This window comes from Rhinopithecus roxellana, chromosome 4, assembly GCF_007565055.1.
Source record: "Rhinopithecus roxellana isolate Shanxi Qingling chromosome 4, ASM756505v1, whole genome shotgun sequence".
NCBI classification, from domain to species: Eukaryota; Metazoa; Chordata; class Mammalia; order Primates; family Cercopithecidae; genus Rhinopithecus; species Rhinopithecus roxellana.
Window position 1 is genome coordinate 148,982,525 of NC_044552.1, and position 26,206 is coordinate 149,008,730.

The 26,206-nt window shown below is 50.3% G+C and overlaps 1 protein-coding gene and 1 long non-coding RNA gene across 3 annotated transcripts in view; one reads left to right on the forward strand and one right to left on the reverse strand.

Annotated features, from left to right (window-relative positions):
- Positions 1-23,650, forward strand: part of THBS2 (thrombospondin 2) — a 37,740-nt gene extending 14,090 nt beyond the window's left edge. For both annotated transcript variants that reach the window (XM_030929300.1, XM_010388343.2), the window contains 15 exons: positions 1,751-1,921; positions 2,200-2,376; positions 3,671-3,844; positions 5,006-5,133; positions 5,208-5,360; positions 5,823-6,041; positions 8,510-8,617; positions 9,893-10,052; positions 11,993-12,111; positions 13,230-13,464; positions 15,183-15,410; positions 16,363-16,634; positions 17,373-17,470; positions 18,588-18,727; positions 21,629-23,650. In XM_030929300.1, coding sequence (XP_030785160.1) covers positions 1,751-1,921; positions 2,200-2,376; positions 3,671-3,844; positions 5,006-5,133; positions 5,208-5,360; positions 5,823-6,041; positions 8,510-8,617; positions 9,893-10,052; positions 11,993-12,111; positions 13,230-13,464; positions 15,183-15,410; positions 16,363-16,634; positions 17,373-17,470; positions 18,588-18,727; positions 21,629-21,636 — 2,390 coding nt within the window. In that variant the 3' untranslated portion in view covers positions 21,637-23,650. The remainder of the gene's footprint in view (positions 1-1,750; positions 1,922-2,199; positions 2,377-3,670; positions 3,845-5,005; positions 5,134-5,207; positions 5,361-5,822; positions 6,042-8,509; positions 8,618-9,892; positions 10,053-11,992; positions 12,112-13,229; positions 13,465-15,182; positions 15,411-16,362; positions 16,635-17,372; positions 17,471-18,587; positions 18,728-21,628) is intronic.
- Positions 1-26,120, reverse strand: LOC115896969. The gene is made up of 3 exons (XR_004056923.1): positions 25,769-26,120; positions 24,846-25,165; positions 1-337 (listed from the first exon to the last, which is right to left on the reverse strand). It is a non-coding gene; the product is annotated as an uncharacterized LOC115896969 (long non-coding RNA).
- Between the last annotated feature and the right edge of the window lie 86 nt (positions 26,121-26,206).

The following is a 26,206-nucleotide window of genomic DNA, read 5'->3' on the forward strand; positions in this document are numbered from 1 at the left end:
TTTTTAGGAAGTCCATGCTTGTTTGTTTATTTGTTCATTGGTTGGTTTTGGCGGAGAAGAGTGAGGTTCAGCCCCATGAGGACAGGTGAGGGAATCAGGGGCCCACCCTAGGCCACTGGTCGTCCACTGAGGACTGACTCGTGGCCAGAAAGGAGTGTGGAAGCCTTGGGAACGTGGGGATGGGAAGGCCTGTCCTGATGCTTCTCAGACGAGGAAGCTGAGCCCAGGGGTCATGCAGGTGAGTCCAGAACAGACCTCGATGGAGCCCCAGCTGAGTCAGAGGACACATGTAGATCTGTGACTGTTATGGCAGCGAGCAATCACTGTACACACACTCCTGGATAAGAACCATAGGAAATCAGACAAACAAAAACCAAAGACTGTTACCTGAGGAATGTGTTCTAAGTGATAGAAATACGTTCCAAGGAACAGAACCTGAGATGGAGAGGAACCACGCGTGGCCACCCTGGGGGTCCCGGGCCACCCTGGAAACTCAGTGCACCTTCAGAGACTGCCCTCGGGTCTCTGTGCTGCCTCCCACCCCTGCCCCGAGTTCCCTTCCCAAGCTGGCTCTGCTGACTCCACCCAGAGCTCCTGAGCCATCCATGGCTCCCCAGTGCCTTGCCATCCGGGCAAGGTGCTTCAGGTCCACACCCCAAGTTGCTGCTGCACTAAGACCAGGCAACACTTCTCCCAAACTAAACTAGTCACCATCCCCCAAACATTCCCAGAATGTCCCCGTGGCCCCAGAGCTGTGTCATCCTCAGGACACCTTAACTGTGATGTGGACAGAGAATGAAGGGACTCAGAGCTCACGCTCTGCCACTCTGTGATTTCGAATACAATGGGATATTTCTGAGTTTCAGATTTATTGCCTGTAAAATGCAGAAAATGTATCCCTTATACGGTTAGTCTTATAATGAAAATCAACAATTCAGTACGCGTAAAAGTGCCTCTTAGGTATTCACAAAGCCAGATTGCTCCTGGCACAGCATAAAAATATAATCCTGATAATTAAATGGCTCACATTAGACTAGAAGGAGATATTTTATGTTACCAAGAGCATCATAACCAGGAAAAGATCGCCTTGACCATTTTTCTTTTCTTTTCTTTCCCTGCTTTCTGGAACACTGAGTCACGGCACATTCATTGGGTTTCTCTCCTTACGGGAATGATTTCTTGCACCAGGTTGCTCTTTCCTTCCATTTGGGGGCTGTGATTACCCACGAGGAATTTCTTTACAGGGAATCTCCTTTTTATTAGCTTGTTTCAGTTTACTTGGAAATAAGTGACCTGTAATTTTCACCAATAATTGAAATGTTTCACTACATTATGTAAATCAGTGAACAGAGGTTAAATGGAGATACATTAAGTCTTTATAACTTTAATGAAACCTCAGGTAGAAAAGATTCAGCACTGTCTTTGGCAAGCTGTTTTATAAAATCGATTAGAAGACCTTCCTGGACACACATGGATTTAGCTCCCCACAGCACCCAACAGTAGACCCAGAAATGCGTTTCTGTTCTTCCCTTGAAAGGCAGCCCCTGAAGTCCTGTGCTGGTCACAGACTTGAGTCCCACAGAGCCACAGCCCAGCCACTGGGACGTCCACCTGCCCCAGCCAGGCAGTGGCTCCTCAGACTCCTGGATGCATGAACTGCGGCCCCGTGCCAGCTGCCCTGTGCCTGTTCTGTTCTGTGGCACGTCTGTGAGGCAGGGCCTGATTCCACTCTGTTTGCTTCCTCTGGCAGCGGTGGATGGTGAGGAGGGCTGGTCTCCATGGGCAGAGTGGACCGAGTGCTCGGTGACGTGTGGCTCTGGGACGCAGCAGAGAGGCCGGTCCTGTGACGTCACCAGCAACACCTGCTTGGGGCCCTCCATCCAGACACGGGCTTGCAGCCTGAGCAAGTGTGACACCCGCAGTGAGTGTCGGGCATGTGACACCCGCATGCCTGTGGGGGTGGGGCCAGGCTTCCTTTAGCCTTTGAGACCTTTGCAAGGGACACAGCTGCCCTCAGGAGGCGCTGGGCCTTTGCAAGGATTCTGGCCAGGCGAGGCTTTTCCTCCCGGCTGATGGGAAGGGTTCTCCTTCCCTCTCCTCAGCAGCTGTGAGGTGCTACTCGGTTAATAAGGCACATGGTTTATAGGCAAACGCCCCTCAAGGCAGCACAGCCTGATCTCTCTGTGCTTCTTGTGTTAGTCCGGCAGGACGGCGGCTGGAGCCACTGGTCACCCTGGTCTTCATGCTCTGTGACCTGTGGAGTCGGCAACATCACACGCATCCGTCTCTGCAACTCCCCAGTGCCCCAGATGGGGGGCAAGAATTGCAAAGGGAGTGGCCGGGAGACCAAAGCCTGCCAGGGTGCCCCATGCCCAAGTAAGTGCGGTGAAGGTGGGGCCCTGGGTAGGTGGGTTCACAGGCGGCTCACAGTGATCCGGGGTGCCAGGGTTTGTTCCAGCCCAGCCCAGCTGAGCAGCAAAGGGGGCTGCCATCCCAGGCCTGGCTCAGTACAGGACCCATCCTTTGTGGTTAATTCTGCTCACCTGTGCTCAGCGCCAACCTCGTCTGAGATAGTCCCGTTTCATCCCGGTTCAGGAGAGACTGTAATTAAAAGAAGAATGAGCCAGCACTGCAGCTCTGTCATGGGAGTGAGTGTGGATGGAAGTGAGTGAGTGTGGACAGGGAAGTGAGTGTGGACGGGGAGGGAGAGTGGATGGGGAGGGAGTGTGGATGGGGAGGGAGTGTGGACGGGGAGGGAGTGTGGATGGAAGTGAGTGTGGACGGGGAGGGAGTGTGGACGGGGAGGGAGTGTGGATGGAGAGTGAGTGAGTGTGGATGGGGAGGGAGTGTGGATGGAAGTGAGTGTGGATGGGAGAGAGAGTGTGGATGGGGAGTGAGTGTGGACAGGTAAGGAGTGTGGATGGGAGTGAGTGTGGACAGAGGACACCGCAGATGCACAGAACTGTGTCTCTCTGAAATAGTCTTTCCCTGCGTCTGTGCAGACTAGGGTGGGAGTTATAGAGCACTTGGGCCAAAGCATCAAGGACTTCCCCAGGGAGACCTGGCTCAGGAAGTGCATGGACATGCTGAGAAAAAGAGGGTGTGCGGAGATTGCTTTCAGCAGTGCTCATGCCTCATGGATACTGCCTATGAGGACATTCGGTGTCACACCAGGCTTCCGAGTTGAGGTCACCCTCCATGACAGAGGGACACCTTGGCGAGGAGTTCTGAGCTTCTCATTGTAAATGGTGGTGTGGGGCCGGGCACAGTGGCTCATGCCTGTAATCCCAGCACCGTGGGAGGCTGAGGCAGGAGGATTGCTTGAGGCCAGGAGTTTGAGAGCAGCCTGGGCAACATAGCAAGACCCTCTCTATTAAAAAAATTCTTTTATTAAAAAGAGGAGGTGGTATGATTTGTCTTCTGGAGGCCAAGAGATTGCAGCAAAACCACTGGAAACGCTGTCATCTGCACCACTCCTGGAATACACCGTTGCAGCAGGTTTAGTGGTGCGATCACGCTCTGACCTGTAGTCAGCCAACCTGGGGAGAAACCAGTTTGTGAGGCTGTATAGGGAACACCACGTCCCACCTGCTCTTCCCTCTCATTCAGCCAGCTCACATTCTCCACCCCGGGCCTTGCTCTGAGCTCCCCCTGTTGGTTTTCCCTGCAGTCGATGGACGCTGGAGCCCCTGGTCCCCGTGGTCGGCCTGCACTGTCACCTGTGCCGGTGGGATCCGGGAGCGCACCCGGGTCTGCAACAGCCCTGAGCCTCAGTACGGAGGGAAGGCCTGCGTGGGGGATGTGCAGGAACGCCAGATGTGCAACAAGAGGAGCTGCCCCGTGGGTGAGTGAGGGGTGGCAGCGGGGGCACTGAAACCGGCTTCCGTTCTGATGACAAGCGCAAACACTTTGGGAAACTAGATGAAAAACACAGAAAAGAAAAATCCATTTTAGTTGCACATGTGAAGACAACTGCTTTTAACATCTGTATTTCAGTCCTCCTGTATTTCTAATGTAAAAGCAGAAAAGATGCCATGTGGCGTGGCCTGTGGAATGTGGGTAGTTGTGTGGCGTGGAATGCGGTGTGTGGGTAGTTGTGTGGCATGGCCTGTGGAATGTGGGTAGTTACGTGGTGTAGACTGTGGCATTTGGATAGTTGTGTGGTGTGGTATGTGGTGTGTGGGTAGTTGTGTGGCGTGGAATGTGGTGTGTGGGTAGTTGTGTTGTGTGGCCTGTGGAATGTGGGTAGTTGTGTGGTGTAGACTGTGGCATTTGGGTAGTTGTGTGGCTGGGAACATAGCATGTAGATAGTTATGTGGTATGGAACATGGTGTGTGGGTAGTTGCATGGTATGGAATGTGGCACATGGATAGTTGTGTGGTCTGGGATGTGGCATCTAGGTAGTTGTTCAGTGTAGAACATGGCACGTGGGTAGTTGTGTGGTCTGGAATGTGGTACGTAGGTAGTTCTATGGTCTGGAACATGGCACGTAGGTTGTTCAGTGTGGAATGTGGCATGTGGATAGTTATGTGGTGTGAAACATGGCATGTAAACTGTGATATGATCCAGAGCGGGGCATGTGGGTTGTGAAACGTGGCATGTGGGTAGCTGTGCAGTGTGGAACATGGCACATGGGTAGATGTGTGGTCTGGAATGTAATATGTAGTTGTGTAGTGTGAAACGTGACATGTGAGTAGCTGTGTGTTGTGAAACATGGTGTGTAGGTAGTTGTGTGGTGTGGAACATGGTGCGTGGGTCGCGGTGCGGTGTGGAAGGTGGCGTGTGGGTAGATGTGTGGTGTGGCCCGTGGCGTGTAGTCATAGTGTGCGTGTGCTTCTGTAACCCACTGCACTGTGCCCACCTGAGCAATGCATTCTTGGAAATGACGCCTGATTACACAATTTGATGACAAGGATATCCAGAGTGTTTGACGGCACACAGGGCGGGCTTCCCTCTGTGCTGCGCAGGGTGCGTGGTTAACTCGGCTGCACCTTCTCCCACCCAGATGGCTGTTTATCCAACCCCTGCTTCCCGGGAGCCCAGTGCAGCAGCTTCCCCGATGGGTCCTGGTCATGCGGCTCCTGCCCTGTGGGCTTCTTGGGTAACGGCACCCACTGTGAGGACCTGGACGAGGTGGGTGACCCCGCCCTGGGCTGTGGGCGCCCTGGAGGTCGGGAGCGGCCTCTCACGTCTGCTTGTCCCCGCAGTGTGCCCTGGTCCCCGACATCTGCTTCTCCACCAGCAAGGTGCCTCGCTGTGTCAACACTCAGCCCGGCTTCCACTGCCTGCCCTGCCCACCCCGATACAGAGGGAGCCAGCCCGTCGGGGTCGGCCTGGAGGCAGCCAAGACGGAAAAGCAAGTACGCAAGGCCGGCCTTCCTTGTGTGTTGTGAGAGGCTTTGGAAAAATCACATGAGTTCGGAAAAGAAGCAGGAGAAAGGAGAGGAAGGGGTGGTGTGGCCCAGAAGAGACATGGGAGGGGCTGGCCCGGGGAAGCTGAGCACCGACACAGCTTGGCCGCTCCTCTCAGCGCGGGGGGGAAGGGCGGAGTGAAGGTCAGGCCACAACCTCTCAGCTATCAGCGGCATCCCTTGGTGAGCTGCAGCTGAGGCTCAGAAACGATGGCTGAGTCACTCACAGAGCCTCAGGAACGAACAGCACCTCAAGTGCATGTCCAGAAAGCCCTTCCCACTTCAGGACTTGGGTCTGCTTGGGACGGGGCCTGCTGGGGGCCGTGGTGCCCAGCGCCCTGCCTCGACGCCTCCAGAGCGTTAGCGTTAGTGTCCTGCCTGTCACTAACCACGCAACCCTTCTCCCCTTAGGTGTGTGAGCCCGAAAATCCGTGCAAGGACAAGACACACAACTGCCACAGGCACGCGGAGTGCATCTACCTGGGCCACTTCAGCGACCCCATGTACAAGTGCGAGTGCCAGACAGGCTACGCGGGCGACGGGCTCATCTGCGGGGAGGACTCGGACCTGGACGGCTGGCCCAACCTCAACCTGGTCTGCGCCACCAACGCCACCTACCACTGCATCAAGGTGAGGCGTGGGGCTCGCAGGGCACCCAGGCCACGGCGGTCAGCCCTCCTCCTGGTGCCAGGGACATTTTGTCGAGGGGGGGAGCACAGCGAATTTCGAAGCACGGCGAATTTGGAGGGAGCGTCTCTAAGGCCTCTTGCCTGATAACCAGGTTAAATGCGTCCCCCGGGTCCCCTTTCTGGGGGTCCTTAGTAGACACAGCCACACTCTGGCGCCGCCCGCTGCTGGGCACCAGAGAACAGCAGGTGCCTCGGCCCATATTTGCAACTGTGTGCATCGCATTACCTGAAAGTGTGAGTAGAGGGAGGACGCCGCCGGCTCCACGCTCAGCTCCAGGCTGTGCCGAGGCCACTGTGTCTCAGGCAGGTCTGGCCAGGCTTTGTCACTTGGAAAGAGTTAGGACATGGTTTTCTTCCCAAAGCCCAGGTGTGTTGCGATATAAGGAGCAGCTCAGCTGGCTGGGAGAAGGAGCTCCTTCGGGGCCCGTCACAGGCTGGACCGCTTTCCTGTGGCCACAGGAGCGAACACCATGGTCCAGGAAGCTCAGAACAACAAAAATCTGCTACCTCACAGCTCTGGAGGCCAGAAACACGTCATGGTGCTAGCGGGGCTATGCTCCCTCTGCTTCTCCCCGCTTCTCTGGCTCAGCCGTTGCTGGGCTTCTGGGGCTGGTGGCTGCATCACCCTGACCTCTGGTCTGTCTTCATACCACTTTCTCCAGTGCCTTTCTCTCCCGAAGCTTTCTCTGCCTCTCTCTGATAAGAACACCTGTGGCTGTGTTTAGGGCCCACCCAGATAATCTAGGATGAGCCTCTCTGTTCAAGGTCCTTAACCTAATTGCACTTGTTACCATATAAGATGAAATTCACTTCAGCCATACCAGGTGACATACCCGGGCTCCAGACACCAGGACGTGGACATCCCCTGTGGGAACCACCACTCAGTCCACCGCACAGGGTGCCCCAAAATGTGTTAGTGCAGTTTTATGCCTTAAGAAAGTCAGACATGGAAATGCCACAAACTGACACAAAATATCACTTGAAAATATAACTATATTCATTTTTATTTAATATTTAATCATGCTTGTGAATTTTGTGTTAATTTTTTCTTTCAGTCCCTCTTGACTAAAGATAGCAAATACTGACTGAAACAAAATATGAATATGTTTTAAAATCAATGAGGCACTGATCCCAACCTATGTTACACCCCTTGGCTACCCAGCCTACCCTTCCTGAAGCCCCTGATTTCAGAAGGTCAGCTGCAGCTGAGACCATGCTGCTGGAAGACCTCCTGATGATTCTTTCCATTGTCGTGGAATTTTAGATGGAAATTTAATAATTTTGAAAATGGTACATAATTTACAAAATTGTGTGTGTGTGTGTGTGTGTGTGTGTGTGTGTATATATATACATATATATATGGGACTGCCCAGAGTGTGCTGCCAGAAATGTTTTGAATAATTTTATCTATTTTAACTGCACAAAAATAGATATATATATATACACACACACACACACACTCACACACACAAAATAATTTAAAAGAGAGACTTGGCAAGGGACCCCTGTGCCTATTCCCATATTCACCCGACACACAGGTGCTGGATCCTCCCCATTGCCAGGGGCCCCCATCTGGGATCCGTGACCTCCACGACAAGCAACATGCTGTCCTTTCTTGATCTGTGAGGGCTGAAACTCTGGGCTCCAGGACATGACTCCAGGTTCTGTCTTCTGATTCCATGAGTGATGCACTTTGAGCCACGGGGAGGAGACACCCCTTGGAGCTCTTGCACACGTGTTCAGGAAACTGAAGCAGTTGCTCTACGCTCTACCTTTTCCTGGATTTCCAGTTCCCTCAAGTTGTTGGTGTCTAGACAGCTCAGCTTTAAATGATGGTATAATTGGACTGAAATGAAATGAGTGTTTTGCCCTATTACACGCATTACCCACTCATCGTGAAGAGCTGAGTTAGCAGATAATTTCAAGTTCTCAGCCCTGGTTTCAGAACACATCACATACATATTTGAAAGACTCTTTTCTTTGAGATCTTTCGGCTGGTGAGGGTTAAACGTTTATAAGCTTTGGCATTTTGATTTATGAGCTGAAGCCTGTGGGAAGGAAAGCACCACTAAAGCCTCTTTTCTCCCCCATGTTCTCTCAGAGCAATACCTTGTCATTCTCTTCTTGTTTCTGCAGTTGTTTGGCAACCTCACTGGGATCCTGGGCTCCAAACACTAGTTTCTTTTGTCTCCCTCATGAGTAATGGTGACATCATTTCCAGGGCAGGAGCTGAGAAGAAATCCACGCGCCTCTGGCCTCCTGGCTCCTCTCTGAGCTCCCACTTGAGATTGAGGACAGACGGGGGACGCTTCCTTCCTCAGAGCCATGCTGGTTTCATTTCACCTCCATTCCTGAAAGAGGCGCTTTCCTAAATGTTTTTTCCAAGTGTTCTTCCTTCTCTAATTGTAGGATAACTGCCCCCATCTGCCGAATTCTGGGCAGGAAGACTTTGACAAGGACGGGATTGGCGATGCCTGTGATGACGACGACGACAATGATGGTGTGACCGATGAGAAGGTAGGAGCGGCTCGTGCCGCGCACCTGCCCTGGGTTCCAGGAGCAGTGAGGTCCGCAGGAGGCCGCTTTATACCAAACAGCCCTTGTCAACGTAACTACCATTGTCTTGCAAGCGTTTGTGCATAAGCAGTTCCCAAAGGTCACTGTAAAGTCAGTCATTTGCAAAAGTGGATTACCTCAGTGCATGGGACTGCCCAGAGTGTGCTGCCGGAAATGTTTTGAATAATTTTATCTATTTTAACTGTACAAAAATAGAAGACCTCCTCTCCTTCTGCTGAGGAGCCAGTGATGGGCAAGGCTGACACCACCATGAGTGATAGACTTGCCTTTATGGCAACCTTTAAAATATTATCATTTTTCTGAGAAAATTGCTGCAAACACAAATGGTTTAACGTATTTGTACACAAAACAGCTCTAGCAAGAATAGATTACGTTTTTACTCACTGCTTTCTTACATCTGACTTTGATGGAGACATTGACTCACTAATCCAGTCATTTGATATTTACATCTCTCCACACCATGAAGTGTATGTTTTACCATTTTTGCCTTAGCAATCTCCGAATTTTCAACAGAAGACAGATGCATAAATGATAAAATGATTTTATATTGAAAAAGTGTTTGGCGAGGGCTAACTGGCTTTTTTTTTTTTTTTTTTTTTTTTTTTTTTGACGGAGTTTCAATTTTGTCACCCAGGCTGGAGTACAATGGCATGATCTTGGTTCACTGCAATCTCCATCTTCTGAGTTTAAGCGATTCTCCTGCCTCATCTCCAGAGTAACTGGGATTACAGGCGCACACCACATGCCCAGCTAATTTTTGTAATTTTAGTAGAGATGGGGTTTCACCATGTTGGCCAGGCTGGTCTCGAACTACTGATCTCAGGTGATCCACCTGCCTCAGCCTCCCAAAGTGTTGGGATTAAAGGTGTGAGCCACCACGCCTGGCCCTAACTGGCTTTTTGAAGTGCTGGGATTAAAGGCGTGAGCCACTGAGCCCGGCCCTGGTCTCGAACTCCTGACCTCAGGTGACCTGCCCGCCTCAGCTTCCCATAGTGCTGGGATTAAGGGTGTGAGCCCCCGCGCCCGGCCCTAACTGACTTTTTGGAGTGCTGGGATTACAGGTGTGAGCCACCGTCCAGCCCTAACTGGCTTTTGTGTTTGTTTGATTTCTGTATTGATTTTCATCAATTTTGAGTACATAACTTACAAGCGCTAAACGGCTTGACCCACATTCCTATGATCTTCGTTGAAGTCTTCCCTTTCTTGTTTTTCCAGGACAACTGCCAGCTCCTCTTCAATCCCCGCCAGGCTGACTACGACAAGGATGAGGTTGGGGACCGCTGTGACAACTGTCCTTACGTGCACAACCCCGCCCAGATCGACACAGACAACAACGGAGAGGGTGATGCCTGCTCCGTGGACATTGACGGGGATGGTGAGTGCTTCTGCTCCTTCCGACGCATGCAGTTTTTTTGTTTGTTTGTTTGTTTTTTGAGATAGAGTTTCACTCTTGCTGCCCAGGCTGGAATGCAATGGCACCATCTTGGCTCACTGCGATCTCCACCTTCTGGGTTCAAGCGATTCTCCTGCTTCAGCCTCCTGAGTAGCTGGGATCACAGGCACGCACCACCACACCCAACTAATTTGGTATTTTTAGGAGAGACGGGGTTTCACCATGCTGGCCAGGCTGGTCTCAGACTCCTGACCTCAAGTGATCTGCCTGCCTCGGCCTCCCAAAATGCTGGGATTACAGGCATGAGCCACCGCGCCCGGCCCAATGCATGCGTTTTAAGGGTCACAATTGGAAGAATTTGCAAGCTTCGTGTTTTATTCTGAATTTTGATAAGCTCCTCTCATTTTTACACTACTATAAGATTAAATGATTCGTTCAGTTATTCCCATAGGGGCCCATGCTTATTCTGCCTTGCCTTTTCCTGAGGGTCGGGGACACCGGCCACAGGACCGCCCTAGAGAAAGCTATGCATTTGGTTTCCTGTCTCTGACCCAAGCCTCGCAGTCCTGGGCCTCATGCTTCTTCATGGCATCTTTTCTAAAGTTCACCCTTCATTCAAAAATTCCAAGAAGCCATTACATGTTTTCATCAAACTGAGCTTCCAGGAGCCGTGGGTCTCTCCTGTGCCCCCATCCTGGGACATCTGCCTCTGCGCCCTTATTTCTAAATGTGTATTGGAAAGCTCCTCCCACAGGGCTCAGTTAGAATAACGTGGGTGTATTGTGGCTACCTCTGCCACTGCTCCCGGTGGATACTTTACCTGGAGAGCTTGCTGGTCTCGGTAAGCGAGCTCTGCAACCCAGTGCCACTGTCACCGCATGGCTGCTCCTTCTCTCGGGGTGCCTGGAGACCAGGCAAGCACTTCTGTAAAATCAGCAAGAGCTCGGGGCAGGCTCACGTCCACGCTGAAGCTCGGCCCCAGCTCCTCCACACTGGGCCTCCCTCATGGGGTCCTCTTCCCAGCCCGGCGACAGCCACCTTCTGAGCCACCCTTCTGAGCCACCCCAACCTGCTGTTCGGTCTCACGGCGGGTTTCTCAATCTAATCTTTTCCCCTGATTTCTGCCTCCACCCTCTTCTCGGTCTCGGGAATGTGGTGGGTTGCTGTCTAAGGGCTCGTGGTGGCCAGGGGGCTCCTCGGCTGTCATCCGGGGTGGCGTCTGTGATGTGCTGGATGCAGATCCCAAGCTCCCAGTCCCTTCTGTTTTTATTTTTTAGGGGCTCCTTACTTCCCTTCTCCAGACCTCACCTGACCAAAGCAAGGCGAGCGTCTCAGCTCAGTTCTGGCTCTTCCTGTGGACTCACTACCGTGTCACGTTTTGCTCTGTCATTTGTGACACTGTCGCTGATGGGATTGTTTAGTTCAGTGCTAGTTTATATTTTTATAACTTCAGTATCAATGCAACTCATCATTTTCAGATTTCTTAAAATAAGATATGACATCGAAAAATCCTGCCACTCTCTGCCATTGTTTTTTCCTACTCACGTGCATGGATGATAAGCTCCTAGGAACTCAACACGTACTTTCTGAGTGGGTATTAGGGACAAACAAGCAATTTAGCAAGCTCAGATTTACACGGCGACAGCACTTTCAACTGCCCCTCCTGCAACATTGCCCAGAAATCTCCAAAAGTTGGTTCTATTTCAAATGAAAGGAATTTGAGTTGTAATGAAATATGTCGTATGTTCTTCTAAAATCTAATAGTCTTTATATTTTACTATATTCTTAGGCTTCTTTTTATTATCATTAAATAAAAGTGTGGCTGTAAGCAATTTCACGTGATGGGAACCCAGTGAGCTTCTCCTAAACTCACCTGTCCTTCTGGTTTGTTTTTGTTTTTTTCCCCCTTTGAACACCAACAGATGTCTTCAATGAACGAGACAATTGTCCCTACGTCTACAACACTGACCAGAGGGACACAGACGGTGACGGTGTGGGGGATCACTGTGACAACTGCCCCCTGGTGCACAACCCTGACCAGGTGAGAGCAGCTGCGGGCAGGCGGGGTTGGGAGTCCTCATCAGAGGGACTCGGACGGTGACGGTGTGGGGGGTCACTGTGACAAGTGCCCCCAGTGCACAACCCTGACCAGGTGAGAGCAGCTGCGGGCAGGCGGGGTTGGGAGTCCTCATCAGAGGGACTCGGACGGTGACGGTATGAGGGGTCACTGTGACAACTGCCCCCTGGTGCACAACCCCGACCAGGTGAGGGCAGCTGCGAGCAGGCGGGGTTGGGGGTCCTCATCAGAGGGACTCGGATGGTGACGGTGTGGGACATCACTGTGACAACTGCCCCCTGGTGCACAACCCCGACCAGGTGAGGGCAGCCGTGAACAGGCGAGGTTGGCGGGGTTGGGGGTCCTCATCAGAGGGACGTGGACGGTGACAGTTTAGGGGGTCACTGTGACAACTGCCCCGTGGTGTACAACCCCGTCCAGGTGAGGGCAGCCGTGGACAGGCGAGTCTCAGGTCCTCATCAGTCCCCTCCACGAGGCCTTGGCAGTCTTCCATGAGCTCCGCCAAGACAGGATAACATGGAGTTTTCAATGATTTCAATCGAAAACATTTACTCCACTCAAATCGCAGCACAATTCTTGTATCTCAGTGGCCACAGGCCAAATGAATAAATGCCTTCACCTCATCAGCTGGAGCGAGGTTGCATCTTCACAGAATTCTCTCCCCATTTTCCTGATGCCAGCTAGGAATTGGCTTTATTCCCAGGTGTGCGTTTGAAAGAGACAAGGGAAGACAGTCATCTTGATGCAGCCCACAGGACATATTAGAGCAAGTGGTGTAAAAAAAAGACATAATTACTTGGTAGTTCATGCTTTTCCAGTGAAGAAGCACAACATCTTCCTTTAGTGAAGTGAATTACTGTGGAGAGGTGGCAGAGGGTGGAGAGATTCCTGGACCGAGGGTCCTGGCCCCAGTGCTGGTCCTGACGTCAGGGTCGGTGTGACCTTAGACCAGCCGCCCTTGCATGACCCGGGGCTTGTGCTGCAGGACGAGGAGGCGGCTCTCAGGCTTGCGTCCTGCTGGTTCCTCTCCACCTCCTCAAATTGGCGCTTCTCTGCTGTTTCCCTCACGCCCCATCCCCTAGACCGACATGGACAACGACCTCGTCGGGGACCAGTGCGACAACAACGAGGACATAGATGGCGACGGCCACCAGAACAACCAGGACAACTGCCCCTACATCTCCAATGCCAACCAGGCCGACCACGACAACGACGGCCACGGTGACGCCTGCGACCCCGATGATGACAACGATGGCGTCCCCGATGACAGGGACAACTGCCGGCTTGTGTTCAACCCAGACCAGGAGGACTTGGACGGTGGGTGCTCTCCCAGCTCATCGGGCATGGAGGAAAACGGCTTCTGAGCAACCCACCAGGGCAGAGACATGTATGCGCAGAGATCAGCTTAAATCTGCTGCTGGAAAAAGGGCAGTTACTTTGGGCCTCTTAAAGCTATGGTTCCACGCAATATGAGTTTCCTCTGCCCTGACACTCAGCACGTTCTTGGCTGCGTGTGTGCCCTTCAACAGGTGTGCTGCCTCGCGTGTGTGTGCGCGTTGGGGGAGGAGAAATCCCTGCCCCCATGTCACTGCTGGATTGTTGATGATCTCCTGGAAACAAAGCCAGTTATACACATAGGATGAATTGGAGATTTGGCGTATGGGGCCAGGCAGGGGACAGGGAGGATTTTTTTTAAGAGCATTTTTTAAAGAGCAAAACAAACAGAAGTGGCATGAGTGTGAAGGTGAGAGGAAGAGCTGCTTTGCTCAGGGATAAGCATAAATAGGTGGCCCATAGGCACCGGGGGTGGGGGGCCAAGGAAGGAGCTGGATGGGCTGCAGTCGTCTAAGTCAGAGTCCCTGAGTAATAAACAAGGGCACGGCTGTGCTCTGGGGATTCCTGGGTGGCTGTGAGAAAGTGGTCCTCACTAGGAGTTGGGGTCTGGCTGACACAGGCTCTCTTTGGAAGCCGTGTCCTTGACAGATGGAGATAAGGACTTGAGGGGCATCTGAGACAGCATGACTCAGAAGTACGTGGGAGATGCTGGGATCAGAAGGGCAGCTCCCGGGTTCTCCCTGAGCAGCATGAAGGGATGGAGTGAGCACAGGAAGCCTCATCTGGACTCCGTGCTCTGATGGGCAGGGGCTTGCCCAGGCAGCGTTTCCACAGAGAGGGCCTGGGATGGAGAGAAGCTGACAGGGAAAGCAGCATTTCAGCCTTTCAGAATGCCAGATAGCAACTACGTGCCTGCCACACGATAGGTGGAGTATGTTCTTGAACAGAACAGAAACTAGTTGAAGAATATGATGAGATATTCAATCCAACTTACCTTTCCTCATTCTAAAACAGCAGGCCGTGTGATAGCTAATTCAGTATGTTGCTATCTGCCTGTCAGGTTATCGTCATTGCCGTAGACTGACTGGACACATGTGGCAAATTCGTGTTCCCCCGCCCCGGTTTGCACCAGGCCCACCTCATCCCCTCTCCCCACTATGCCACAACCCTGTTGAAAACTTGACAAGGACCTCCTAAACAGCAGAAGTCCATGTCTCCCTAGGAAAAACCATTTTAGTGTGAGTTCTGCTTTAATGCCAAATAGACTATAAAAGGCAGGGATGACTAAGAAAAGTAATAACAGACATTCAGAAAACTATCCAAAAAGAAAGCTGGAAATGCAGGTTGATATTACTTGACAGCCATTCAGGTTTTATACCCTCAGCATTGAGTTTGGAACACAGTGAGAAATGGCTTTATGTGAATTTGCTGTGCTGGCCTTTGCTGTGTATTTATCACAAAAATGTTGTGAAAAGAGTTGAGGCTCCTCACAGCAGTGAAGTCAAATGTTTTGGAGGTTGCAGAGCATGAATCCACAACACACTGCAAAGCACTCAATCTTAGATGTTCGGGGAAAATGCACTCATGTTTCTCAGACATAGAAAAGCAAATGGCAAACCACCGACTTTGCTTCTTTGTTTTGTGTGTGTGTGTTTTAGTTATTTTTATTTTTCATTTTTTGGCTTGTTCTTTGTGCATAGGTGATGGACGGGGTGATATTTGTAAAGATGATTTTGACAATGACAACGTCCCAGATATTGATGATGTGTGTCCTGAAAACAATGCCATCAGTGAGACAGACTTCAGGAACTTCCAGATGGTCCCCTTGGATCCCAAAGGGACCACCCAAATTGATCCCAACTGGGTCATTCGCCATCAAGGCAAGGAGCTGGTTCAGACGGCCAACTCGGACCCTGGCATCGCTGTAGGTGAGTCTCTGAGTCACGGTGGTGGTGCCAGCATTGCTCTGGGGGAGGCACCCACAGAGGATGCAGACTGTGCTTTAAGATCATGCAGGTGGGATGCCGTGTGGTCTTTCTGAAAGCCCCCATCCTTCCATGGTCTGTGAAACTGTCTGCCTAGATAAGCTTGACAGGCACATGCACCTGCCGCTCTGAAGTCTCTGAAATTTCAGTAAGCCATTTTATTTTATAGACTTGGTCTATGAAATGGGACCTCATAACCCCCTCAGAACTCTTGTAAGTTGGATCTTAAATCCTTTCAATTCCAATAATCTCATGGTAAAAGAGCCCACTGGGGATGAAGAGGGGAGCCCCGCTGGGCATCCACTGTCAGAGGGTCACAGGGCCAAGGATTGCCTCAAACCTGTTTCTTTTTTTTTTCCTTTTCTCTCTCTCTTTCTCTCCTTCCTTCCTTCCTCCCTCCCTCCCTCCCTCCCTTCTTTCTTTTCTTTCTTTCTTTTCTTTCTTTCTTTCTTTCTTTCTTTCTTTCTTTCTTTCTTTCTTTCTTTCTTTCTTTCTTTCTTTCTTTCTTTCTTTCTTTTCTTTCTTTTTCTTTCTTTCTTTCTTCTTTCTTTCTTTTTCTCTTTCTTTACTTTTTTTTTGAGATGGAGTCTTGCTCTTGTCACCCAGGCTGGAGTATAGTGGTACAATCTCGGCTCACTACAGCCTTCGTTCCCAAGTTCAAGTGATTCTCCTGCCTCGGCCTCCTGAGTAGCTGGGATTACAGGTGCCCACCACCACGCCCAGCTAATTTTTGTATTTTTAGTAGAAATGAGGTTTCGCCATGACTGGTCTCAAACTCTTGACCTCAGGTGTCTGCCCACCTCGGCCTCTCAAAGTGCTGGGATTACAGGCATGAGCCACCACTCCCGGCCACCTGAAAGGTGTTTCTAACAAAACCTTATGGCATTGCATCCAGGTTTTGACGAGTTTGGGTCCGTGGACTTCAGTGGCACGTTCTATGTAAACACTGACCGGGATGACGACTATGCCGGCTTCGTCTTTGGGTACCAGTCAAGCAGCCGCTTCTACGTGGTGATGTGGAAGCAGGTGACGCAGACCTACTGGGAGGACCAGCCGACACGGGCCTATGGCTACTCTGGCGTGTCCCTCAAGGTGGTGAACTCCACCACGGGGACGGGCGAGCACCTGAGGAACGCGCTGTGGCACACGGGGAACACGCCAGGGCAGGTGAGGATGGCCGGCCGGGCCCATGCACCTCCTGTGTGCCGCTGTGGCTGCGGGGAGTTTCAGCAGGACTAGCCCAACCCAGAGACCCCAATTTTGTTTTTATCAATTTTAACTCCAGGCACAGTTATTTTAATAATCTTACTTTATTATAGACACTGTGCCTGGGGTTACAACTCAACACATTTGATTATTACCAGTTAAACACAGTTGCTAATCCTCTTACAAATTAAACCTCTTTTACCTTCCTCTGGAGAAAAGGAGTGAGCACAGGACATAATGATCAGATATAATATGAAAAAAAAATTTTTAATTGGAGATAGGGATAACTGAATATCAAAACTTTAAGTATTTTGCCCAACATCCCATATCAAGGAAAGAGAAGATCCAGACATGAACCCAGGAATCTAGGGTCAGGTGCCTGGTTTATTCAATCCAGAAATCTGAGGGTCAGGTGCCTGGTCTCTTCAATCCAGAAATCTGAGGGTCAGGTGCCTGGTCTCTTCAATCCAGAAATCTGAGGGTCAGGTGCCTGGGCTGTCAGCCCTGAGCCACACTCTGTCCATGGGCTTCAATCCACAGTAGAGATTTGGATGATAAACACATCAGAGAGAGATGGAGCACCATGAGCCTTAAATGTGAACTTTCAGAGTCATGTTCTTGCTTCCTGCTTGGTGTTACAGGGCTGTGGTTAAGGTCCTGGGTGCCCATGGCACTCAAGAGTGCTGTGTTCTCCCTCAGGTGCGAACCTTATGGCACGACCCCAGGAACATTGGCTGGAAGGACTACACGGCCTACAGGTGGCACCTGACTCACAGGCCCAAGACTGGCTACATCAGGTGAGGGCAGGTCAGCGCAGCTGCATTTCTTCCAAGGGGCTTCCCATCGGATGGCACGTTTGAACATTAATAGACAAATAAGCTCAAGTGAATTCTAACTTTTTGTTTTACTCTAGATTCGTCAGCATTAACTACCTTCTCTTTTCTATCCTGCATCTCTACTAAATATTACATATTTTTTAAAGATGGTTGAAAAGGAGAATATACAATCTGCTTTGTTTTTAAAATGACTTTTGGGATGATAACCGTATTTTCTCCTAATGAATATCCCAAGCAGGGGAGAACACCTGCAATTAGAAAAACTGCATCTTTGCAGAATTAGCATGTGCTTTATTGGAGACTAGATTTGTACCTGTTTCTGATGATGTAGATGGCTGAATTTAAAACACGGTTGTAGGAAGTTTTGACACGGTTAGCCCAGCAGAATCTTGTCCCTTGGCTTAACAGCTTTTGTAATTGATTTTTATTGAAACAAAATGTGGTCAATTTAAAATCAAGGTATTTTCGTTTTTGTTTCTTCAAAGTTAATAAGCATCAAGATCAGGCCGGACTCTGTACAGATGCCAGGAGTGTGTGAGTCCCTGGCAATAGTGGGCAGATCTGTGTGGGTGAAGTGCAGGCTCATGGCCTGGCTGGAACGTTTCCCTAAGGGCCTCCCATTGATTCACACTTACGCCCCATCCTCCCGTTGGGGGCTTCGTGCATCTGGTCCTGCTCCCACACAGCTTCCACAGTGGGGAGGAAAGTCAGTGAGCTCATGATTTTCGCACATGGTAAAGTAGGGAGAGTCCACTGTGGCTTCCCAGGAAGGGGGAAGTTTCCTCCTCACCCACCAAAGGCAGAGTCCCCTCTAAAACCCTTGCCCGGGTGACTGTCAGTGAACTCACAGGTTGTGACAATGGTGTGGTTGCAAGAAGGAAGGCGTGCCCTGGATCAGTGCTGCACCGGGGTGGCTGGAGCTCCAAAGGAGAAAGCCAGCGATGCCCCCTGGGGCACTGAAGCCCTGGGCGGGGTATCCACAGCTCGTGTCTGGAGCCGACCTGCCACCACTGGTGAATGCTTCACGGAGTTCATGTTCTCTTTCTTTCCTCTTCTTCTTTTTACAAACCATTTTTAGAGTCTTAGTGCATGAAGGAAAACAGATCATGGCAGACTCAGGACCTATCTATGACCAAACCTACGCTGGCGGGCGGCTGGGTCTATTTGTCTTCTCTCAAGAAATGGTCTATTTCTCAGACCTCAAGTACGAATGCAGAGGTGAGTGTGAGTGATTCAGGTTAGTGGGGAAAGCATGTGGCACCCAGAAGGGGAAAGGGGTACACAGTGCAGTTTTCCACTTACAAAAGCTGTACATCAGGGCAATAAACCTAATGCATGATATCACACGAGACCCCCGCACATTCCAAGCAGCCATTTCATTTGGTCAGCTTGGATTGTTGTTTGTGGTAATTGCATTTGGATGCCTCTGGTAGAACACTTTCCAATTATTTACAGGTCCCACCCATCCTCATTGTGCCATATCCTAGAGTTTGCTAGATTTCCTCCACCTTCCAGGCTCCTGACACCATTTTAGATTGGTACCCTTGCATTAGCAATGGCAGGCAGGCAGGAAGGAAAGAAGGAAGGGGTTTCTCTATAGTTATCTCTCTACAAGTATATTTGAATCAAAATATTATAGACCTGGAAGATAACTTGAGTCCCATCTGCTCTAATTCCATGACTTCACGTGCACATTACCCTTCCACAGATGTGGGAAATAAGGCTCAGGATGCTTCTCAAAAATTACACATTGAAAATCATGTGTTTGGCTGGGGGCAGTGGCTCATGCCTGTAATCCTAGCCCTTTGGGAGGCCAAGGTGGGTGGATCCCCTGAAGTCAGGAGTTCGAGACCAGTCTGACCAACAGGGCAAAACCCTGTTGGGGTTGATTTCTCTGCTTGTTCTGTGGAGGTTTTCTTCTTCTTATGTTAGGATGTCTTTCAAGGCATCTCATTTCCTCCCATCCATCCATATCATTCATCCACCCACCCACATATCTCATCCATCCATCCATCCATCCACCCATCTGCCCATCCATCTCATCCATTCACCCAATCATTCACCTCATCCATTCATCCATCCATCCACCCACCCACACACCCACCCAGCGCAGCCAGCCAGCCAGCACCCACCCAGCCAGGAGCACCAAGCCAGCCACCCACCCACCCAGCCAGCGCAGCCAGCCCGCCACCCACGCACCCACCCACCCACCCAGCGCAGCCAGCAGCCAGCCTCCAGCCAGCCAGCCAGCCATCCAACCACCCAGCCACCGAGCCACCTAGCCATGGGAAGCCATGCCACGAACCCACCCACTCCAGCCAGCCAGCCAGCCAGCCGAGCGACACAACCAGGGCATCCACCCCCACCCACGCAGCGGCCCAGCCACCAGACAGCGCAGCCACCACCCACCGACCAGCCAGCCAGCCACGCACAGAGCCAGCCAGCAGCCATCCAGCCAGCCAGCCACTCCAGCCAGCCAGCCAGCCAGCCACACCACCCACCCATCCAGCCAGCGCATCACTACCCACCCACTCATCATCCATCCAACCAGCCACCACTCATCCATCTATCTTATCCATCCATCCATCTCAGTCACCCACCCACCCACTCACTCATTCATCTCATCCATCCACCCACCCATCCATCTCATCCATCCATCCATCTCATCCACCAATCCATTCATCCATCCATCCACCCATGCACCCATCCATCCATCCATCTCATTCACCCACCCACCTATCTCATCCATCCATCCATCCACCTATCTCATCCATCCATGTCATCCATCCATCCATCCATTCATCGCATCCATCCATCCATCCATCCAGCCAGCCATCCATCCATTCATTCATCCATCCAATCCGTCCGTCCATCCATCTAATCATCATCATCATTATTCCATCCACCCAACCCACACACCCACCCATTCTCAATCCAGCCATCATCATCTATCCATCCTCATCATTCAGCCAACCACCCTCCACCTAGCATCTATCCATCCAACCAGCCCACCTCATCCATCCATCCATCTACCCACCCACCCATCCACCTCATCCATCCATCCATCCATCCATCCATCCATCCATCCATCCATCCATCTACCCACCCACCCATCCACCCATCCATTTCATCGACCCCCACCAATTCATCTATCCCATCCATCCATCCATTTCATCCACTCACCCACCTACTCATCCATCCATCCACCCACCTATCCATCCATCCATCCATTTCATCCACCCACCTATCTCATCCATCTATCTCATCCATCCATCCATCCATCCATCCATCCATCCACCCACCCACACACCCACCCATCTCATCTATCCATCCATCCACCCACCTATCCACTGATCCATCTAATCCATCCACCCACCCACCCATCCATCTCATCCATCCATCCACCCACTCACCCACCCACCCATCCATCTCATCCACCCATCCATTCATCCATCCACCCACCCACCCATCCACCCATCCATTTCATCCACCCCCACCCACTCATCTATCCCATCTCATCCACTCATCTATCTCATCCACTCACCCACCTACTCATCCATCCATGCACCCACCTATTCATCCATCCATCCATCTATCTCAGTCACCCACCCATCCACTCATCCATCCACCAATCTAGCCACCCATCCATCTCATCCCCCACCCACCCATCTATCCCATCTATCCATCCATCTCATCCACCCACCCACCTATCTCATCCGTCCATCCACCTATCTCATCCATCCATCTATCTCATCCATCCATCCATCCACCCATCCATCTATCCATCTATTCATCTCATTCATCTATCCACCCATCCATCCATCTCATCCAGCCACCCACCCACCTCATCATCCATCCACCCATCCATCCACCCACCCATTTCATCCATCTACCCATCCATTTCATCTATCCATCCACCCATCCATCCATCCACCCACCCACCCACCTCATCCATCCACCCATCCATTTAATCCATCCACCCATCCATCCATCCATCCATATGGTAGCCCTCATTTTTAATTAAAGTAGTTATATTTCAGGTTCTAGGTAAAACAAAATAAAACACTACCTATGGCCCAGTCATCCTAACTCTGTTTATTGTTCTTTTTCTTTTTGTAGATGTTTAAACAAGATTTGCTGCATTTCCGGCAATGCCCTGTGCATGCCATGGTCCCTAGACACCTCAGTTCATCATGGTCCTTGCGGCTTCTCTCTCCAGCAGCACCTCCTGTCCCTTGACCTTAACTCTGATGGTTCCTCACCTCCTGCCAGCAAACCCAAACCCAAGTGCCTTCAGAGGATAAATATCAGTGGAACTAAGAGAAGAACATCTAACCCACTAGAGGAAACCAGTTTGGTGATATACGAGACTTTATGTGGAGTGAAAATTGGGCATGCCATTACATTGCTTTTTCTTGTTTGTTTAAAAAGAATGACGTTTACATATAAAATGTAATTACTTATTGTATTTATGTGTATATGGAGTTGAAGGGAATATTGTGCATAAGCCATTATGATAAATTAAGCATGAAAAATATTGCTGAACTACTTTTGGTGCTTAAAGTTGTCACTATTCTTGAATTAGAGCTGCTCTACAATGACACACAAATCCCATTAAATCAATTATAAAGAAGGTTCAATTCAAATTTGAAGTAATGTTATAATAAGGAGAGATTAGAAGACAACAGGCATAGCAAATGACATGAGCTACCAATTAACTAATTGGAACATGTAAAACAGTTACAAAAATAAACAAACTCTCCTCTTGTCCTACAATGAAAGCCCTCATGTGCAGTAGAGATGCAGTTTCATCAAAGAACAAATATCCTTGCAAAATGGGTGTGACGTGGTTCCAGATGTGGATTTGGCAAAACCTCATTTAAGTAAAAGTTTAGCAGAGCAAAGTGCTGCGCTTCAGCTTGTGCCGCTGTGGTGTCGGGGAGGCTCCTGCCTGAGCTTCCTTCCCCAGCTTTGCTGCCTGAGAGGAGGCAGAGCAGACGCACAGGCCGGAAAAGGCACATCTAACTCGTATCTAGGCTTTGGTAACTGCAGACAAGTTGCTTTTACTTAATTTGATAATACATTTCATTAAGGTTCCAGTTATAAATGTTGTTAATATTTATTAAATGAATATAGAATGCAGCTCCATTTACCAATAACTTATTTTAAATATGCCTAGTAACACATATGTAGCATAATTTCTAGAAATAAACATCTAACAAGCATATAATCCTGTGAAAATATGAGGCTTTATAATATTAGGTTGTCATGATGAAGCATGCTAGAAGCTGTAACAGAATAAATAGAGAATAATGAGGAGTTTATGATGGAACCTTAATATATAATGTTGCCAGTGATTTTAGTTCAATATTTGTTACTGTTATCTATCTGCTGTATATGGAAATCTTTTAATTCAAATGCTGAAAACAAATCAGTATTTAGTCTTGCCAGGCACACCCAGTAATCAGTCATGTGTAATATGCACAAGTTTGTTTTTGTTTTTTGTTTGTTGGTTTGTTTTTTTTGCTTTAAGTTGCATGATCTTTCTGCAGGAAATAGTCGCTCATCCCACTCCACATAAGGGGTTTAGTAAGAGAAGTCTGTCTATCTGATAGGGGGCAAATCTTTTTCCCCTTTCTGTTAATAGTCATTACATTTCTATGCCAAATGGGAATGATCCATAACTTTAGTCTTAATGTACACATTGCATTTTGATAAAATTATTTTTGTTGTTTCCTTTGAGGTTGGTCGTTGTATTGTTGTTTTGCTGCACTTTTTACTTTTTTGTGTGGAGCTGTATTCCCGAGACCAACGAAGCGTTGGGAGACTTCATTAAATGTAGCGACTGTCAACAGCGTGCAGGTTTTCTGTTTCCGTGTTGTGGGGTCAACCGTACAATGGTGTGGGAATGATGATGATGTGAATATTTAGAATGTACCATATTTTTTGTAAATTATTTATGTTTTTCTAAACAAATTTCTCCTATAGGTTGATGAAACGTCATGTGTTTTGCCAAAGACTGTAAATATTTATTTATGTGTTCACGTGGTCAGAATTCCACCGCTGAAACCCTACACTTAGCTAGAACCTCATTTTTAAAGATTAACAACAGGAAATAAATTGTAAAAAAGGTTTTCTATACATGATCTCTCTCCCTTTTTTAAAAAGAATTAGCAGGGTTTCTACTGGGGGGAAAGGGGTAGAAGGAATTGGCATTTTGCTTCCTCTAATGTAAGCAGGCCTGTGGTGTGATCACGGGCTATCTCTTCACAAGTCACAGGTTGAAATGCAGGCTGAAGGGTCTGGTGGAGAAGGAAGCCCCTGCTTGACACAGGTCTCTGTTCTGCTGAGCCTCCCAGCGCGGTGTGGGATACAACCATTTAGCAATTCATCTCTCTTGCCTCTGCTCATTGTCAACCGAGGGAACAGACCTTTGTAGGGAATTTGGCAAACATGATTGAAATGATTCAGAAAAAGGCAACAGTACAGGGGACCGTCTCCCTAATACGAAATGTTCTTCCCTCTTGACTCATTCTTCTGAGTCAGGCAGAGGGAAGTAGCAGACCCCAGAGGAAGGGCCCATTTCCAACCATAGCACTGCCTAAAAATGAGCCAATCGGGCTCACCAGTTGGAGGGGGCAACAGCAGCAGCACAGGATGCTGGGGTTTCTTTAGCAGTTCCAGCTGCTCTTTCTGAGTAGTATGGAGCCAGACACAGGAAAGACACAGAGAAAAAAAAAACAGGGAGAGAGGGAGAGAGGGAGAGAGGGCATCCAGAGAGAAAGGGGAAAAGAGGGAGGGATCTGGGGAGAAAGATACAAAGAGACAGAGGGGGAATGGGGGGAGGGAGGAAAAGAGAGTGAGATGAATAAAAACAAGTATATTTGGCTGAAACACGCTGGGGTGAGTCAGACAGTGAAGCAATAAGATATAGGAAAGGCCATCTGAGGCAACGGGCTGTGAACTGAAGGCCCCGGCTTTGAGTTGTGAAATGGATGAGTTTCATTTCATCAATATGGAGGAAAGAGCTAGACCTACATGTGTAAACGAAAAGCTGAGAAACAAAATAATGATGGCAGTGATAGTGGCTGGTCTATGGACAGCTATTGGCGGAAGCTCAATGCACATTTTACTCATGAAACAATACATAAACTATATTGAATAAGGATGCTTAGAAGTCAGGCATTAAATTAGATACATTTCTCGTGCATTCAGGTTTTGTTGTCATTTATCAAAAAGTTGAGGTTTCCTGACAGCCATGTTCTCTGTCGATGGCCTTAGACACATCAGAATGGTTGTCTCCAACGATTAATGTCTGGTGCCTTTGTGAGCTGACCTGGGAGGAAGGTGTCCCTGGACCTCGAAGACTCCGTGCGAGGGCCTGCTCTGTGCTCCTCCATCTCCCTTCTGCGAGCGGCTGCCAGCACACCACCGGAGCTCCGCACCTTCCACCGTGGACAGGGAGGGCCGTCCTTCTAGACTCTGCTGCTGCTGCTGCTGCTCACAGGGAAAAGTTCAGCCCAGGCTCACGCTCTGATAGTCGACTGTACAAGGCTCAACCAACTCACCCTCAGGGCAGACACAGGCCTTGGTCGTGTGGAACGAGTCGGTGGGTGAAATAACACATCCTCATTCCCAAGTACCCAAGCTTGGGATCTGTGATTGCCGGGAGGAGAGAGGCCTTCATACCGTGACCAACTCACTGGCTGCTGCGTGTCCCAGCTGTAGGCTACATGGGGGGAAGGGGCTCCTTCCATCATTCCTGGAGGACCAAAATCTTAGGCCAGCTTTGCTCAGCCTGAGTTTCACAAAGTGATGCTTTTGACCATGGAGCAAGTAGTGCCTAGGCCTTGAGGAACGCAGGTGTGGGGTGATCCAGGAGCTGCCACTCAGCTCCATGGCCACAACAGCCCTGTGGGCTGCCAATACCCAAATGGGAGGGCCCTGCTGAGGGCTGAGATCACCCAGACGAGGCCCTTAGCCCAGGGCAGGTACTGCACTGATGCTTCCCACCCTCTTAGGAAGCTCCTTCTGGAGCCACCAGCCTGGGGGCCCAGGGGAGGGGCTGAAGCAAACCTGGACATCCCTGCTTCGCCCGGGTGTCAGCCCTGTGCCCAGGGGAGTGAGCTGCGGGCCCAGAGCAGCTTTCGGCCCACGCAACCGGCATTAGTTTTGGGGACCACGTGGGCATTTGTGCCAAGAGGTCCTGGCCCTGAGCTCCCCCGGCCCCGTGCAGTCCCACAGGGGCCCCCGACTCACCCTTCCCCAGCCCTCGCTCAGGGGCCCGGCCCCTCTGACTCCCCCGAGTCTGCGCTTGGCCCCTCACGGGTGGGGTGGGCGTGGAGCCACGGCTGTCCCTGCCGCGTGGCCCACCCAGGACACCCGCCGACCCTACAGCCGTAGCAGGACCTCCTGCCAGCTTCTCAGTTCCTGTCTCAGTCATTTTCAGGCCCTTGAAGACTTTTGCCACTTTTCAGACACTTTTTACCACATAATGGCTTTTTCAACCCCAAAGCACAGCAGAAGCAGGATGGGAAGTGATCTTCGACTTTCCAGCTTCCAGCAGACACCCCAGACGCGCGTGGACTGCAGGGCTTGGGTCGGGCGTCCCTGGGAAGCTGAGTGCATTCAGTCCTGGCGAGCCCCGCCCGTGCGCCTCCCCCGGAGCCCGAGGCCCCGCCGAGCGCATGCCCAGCC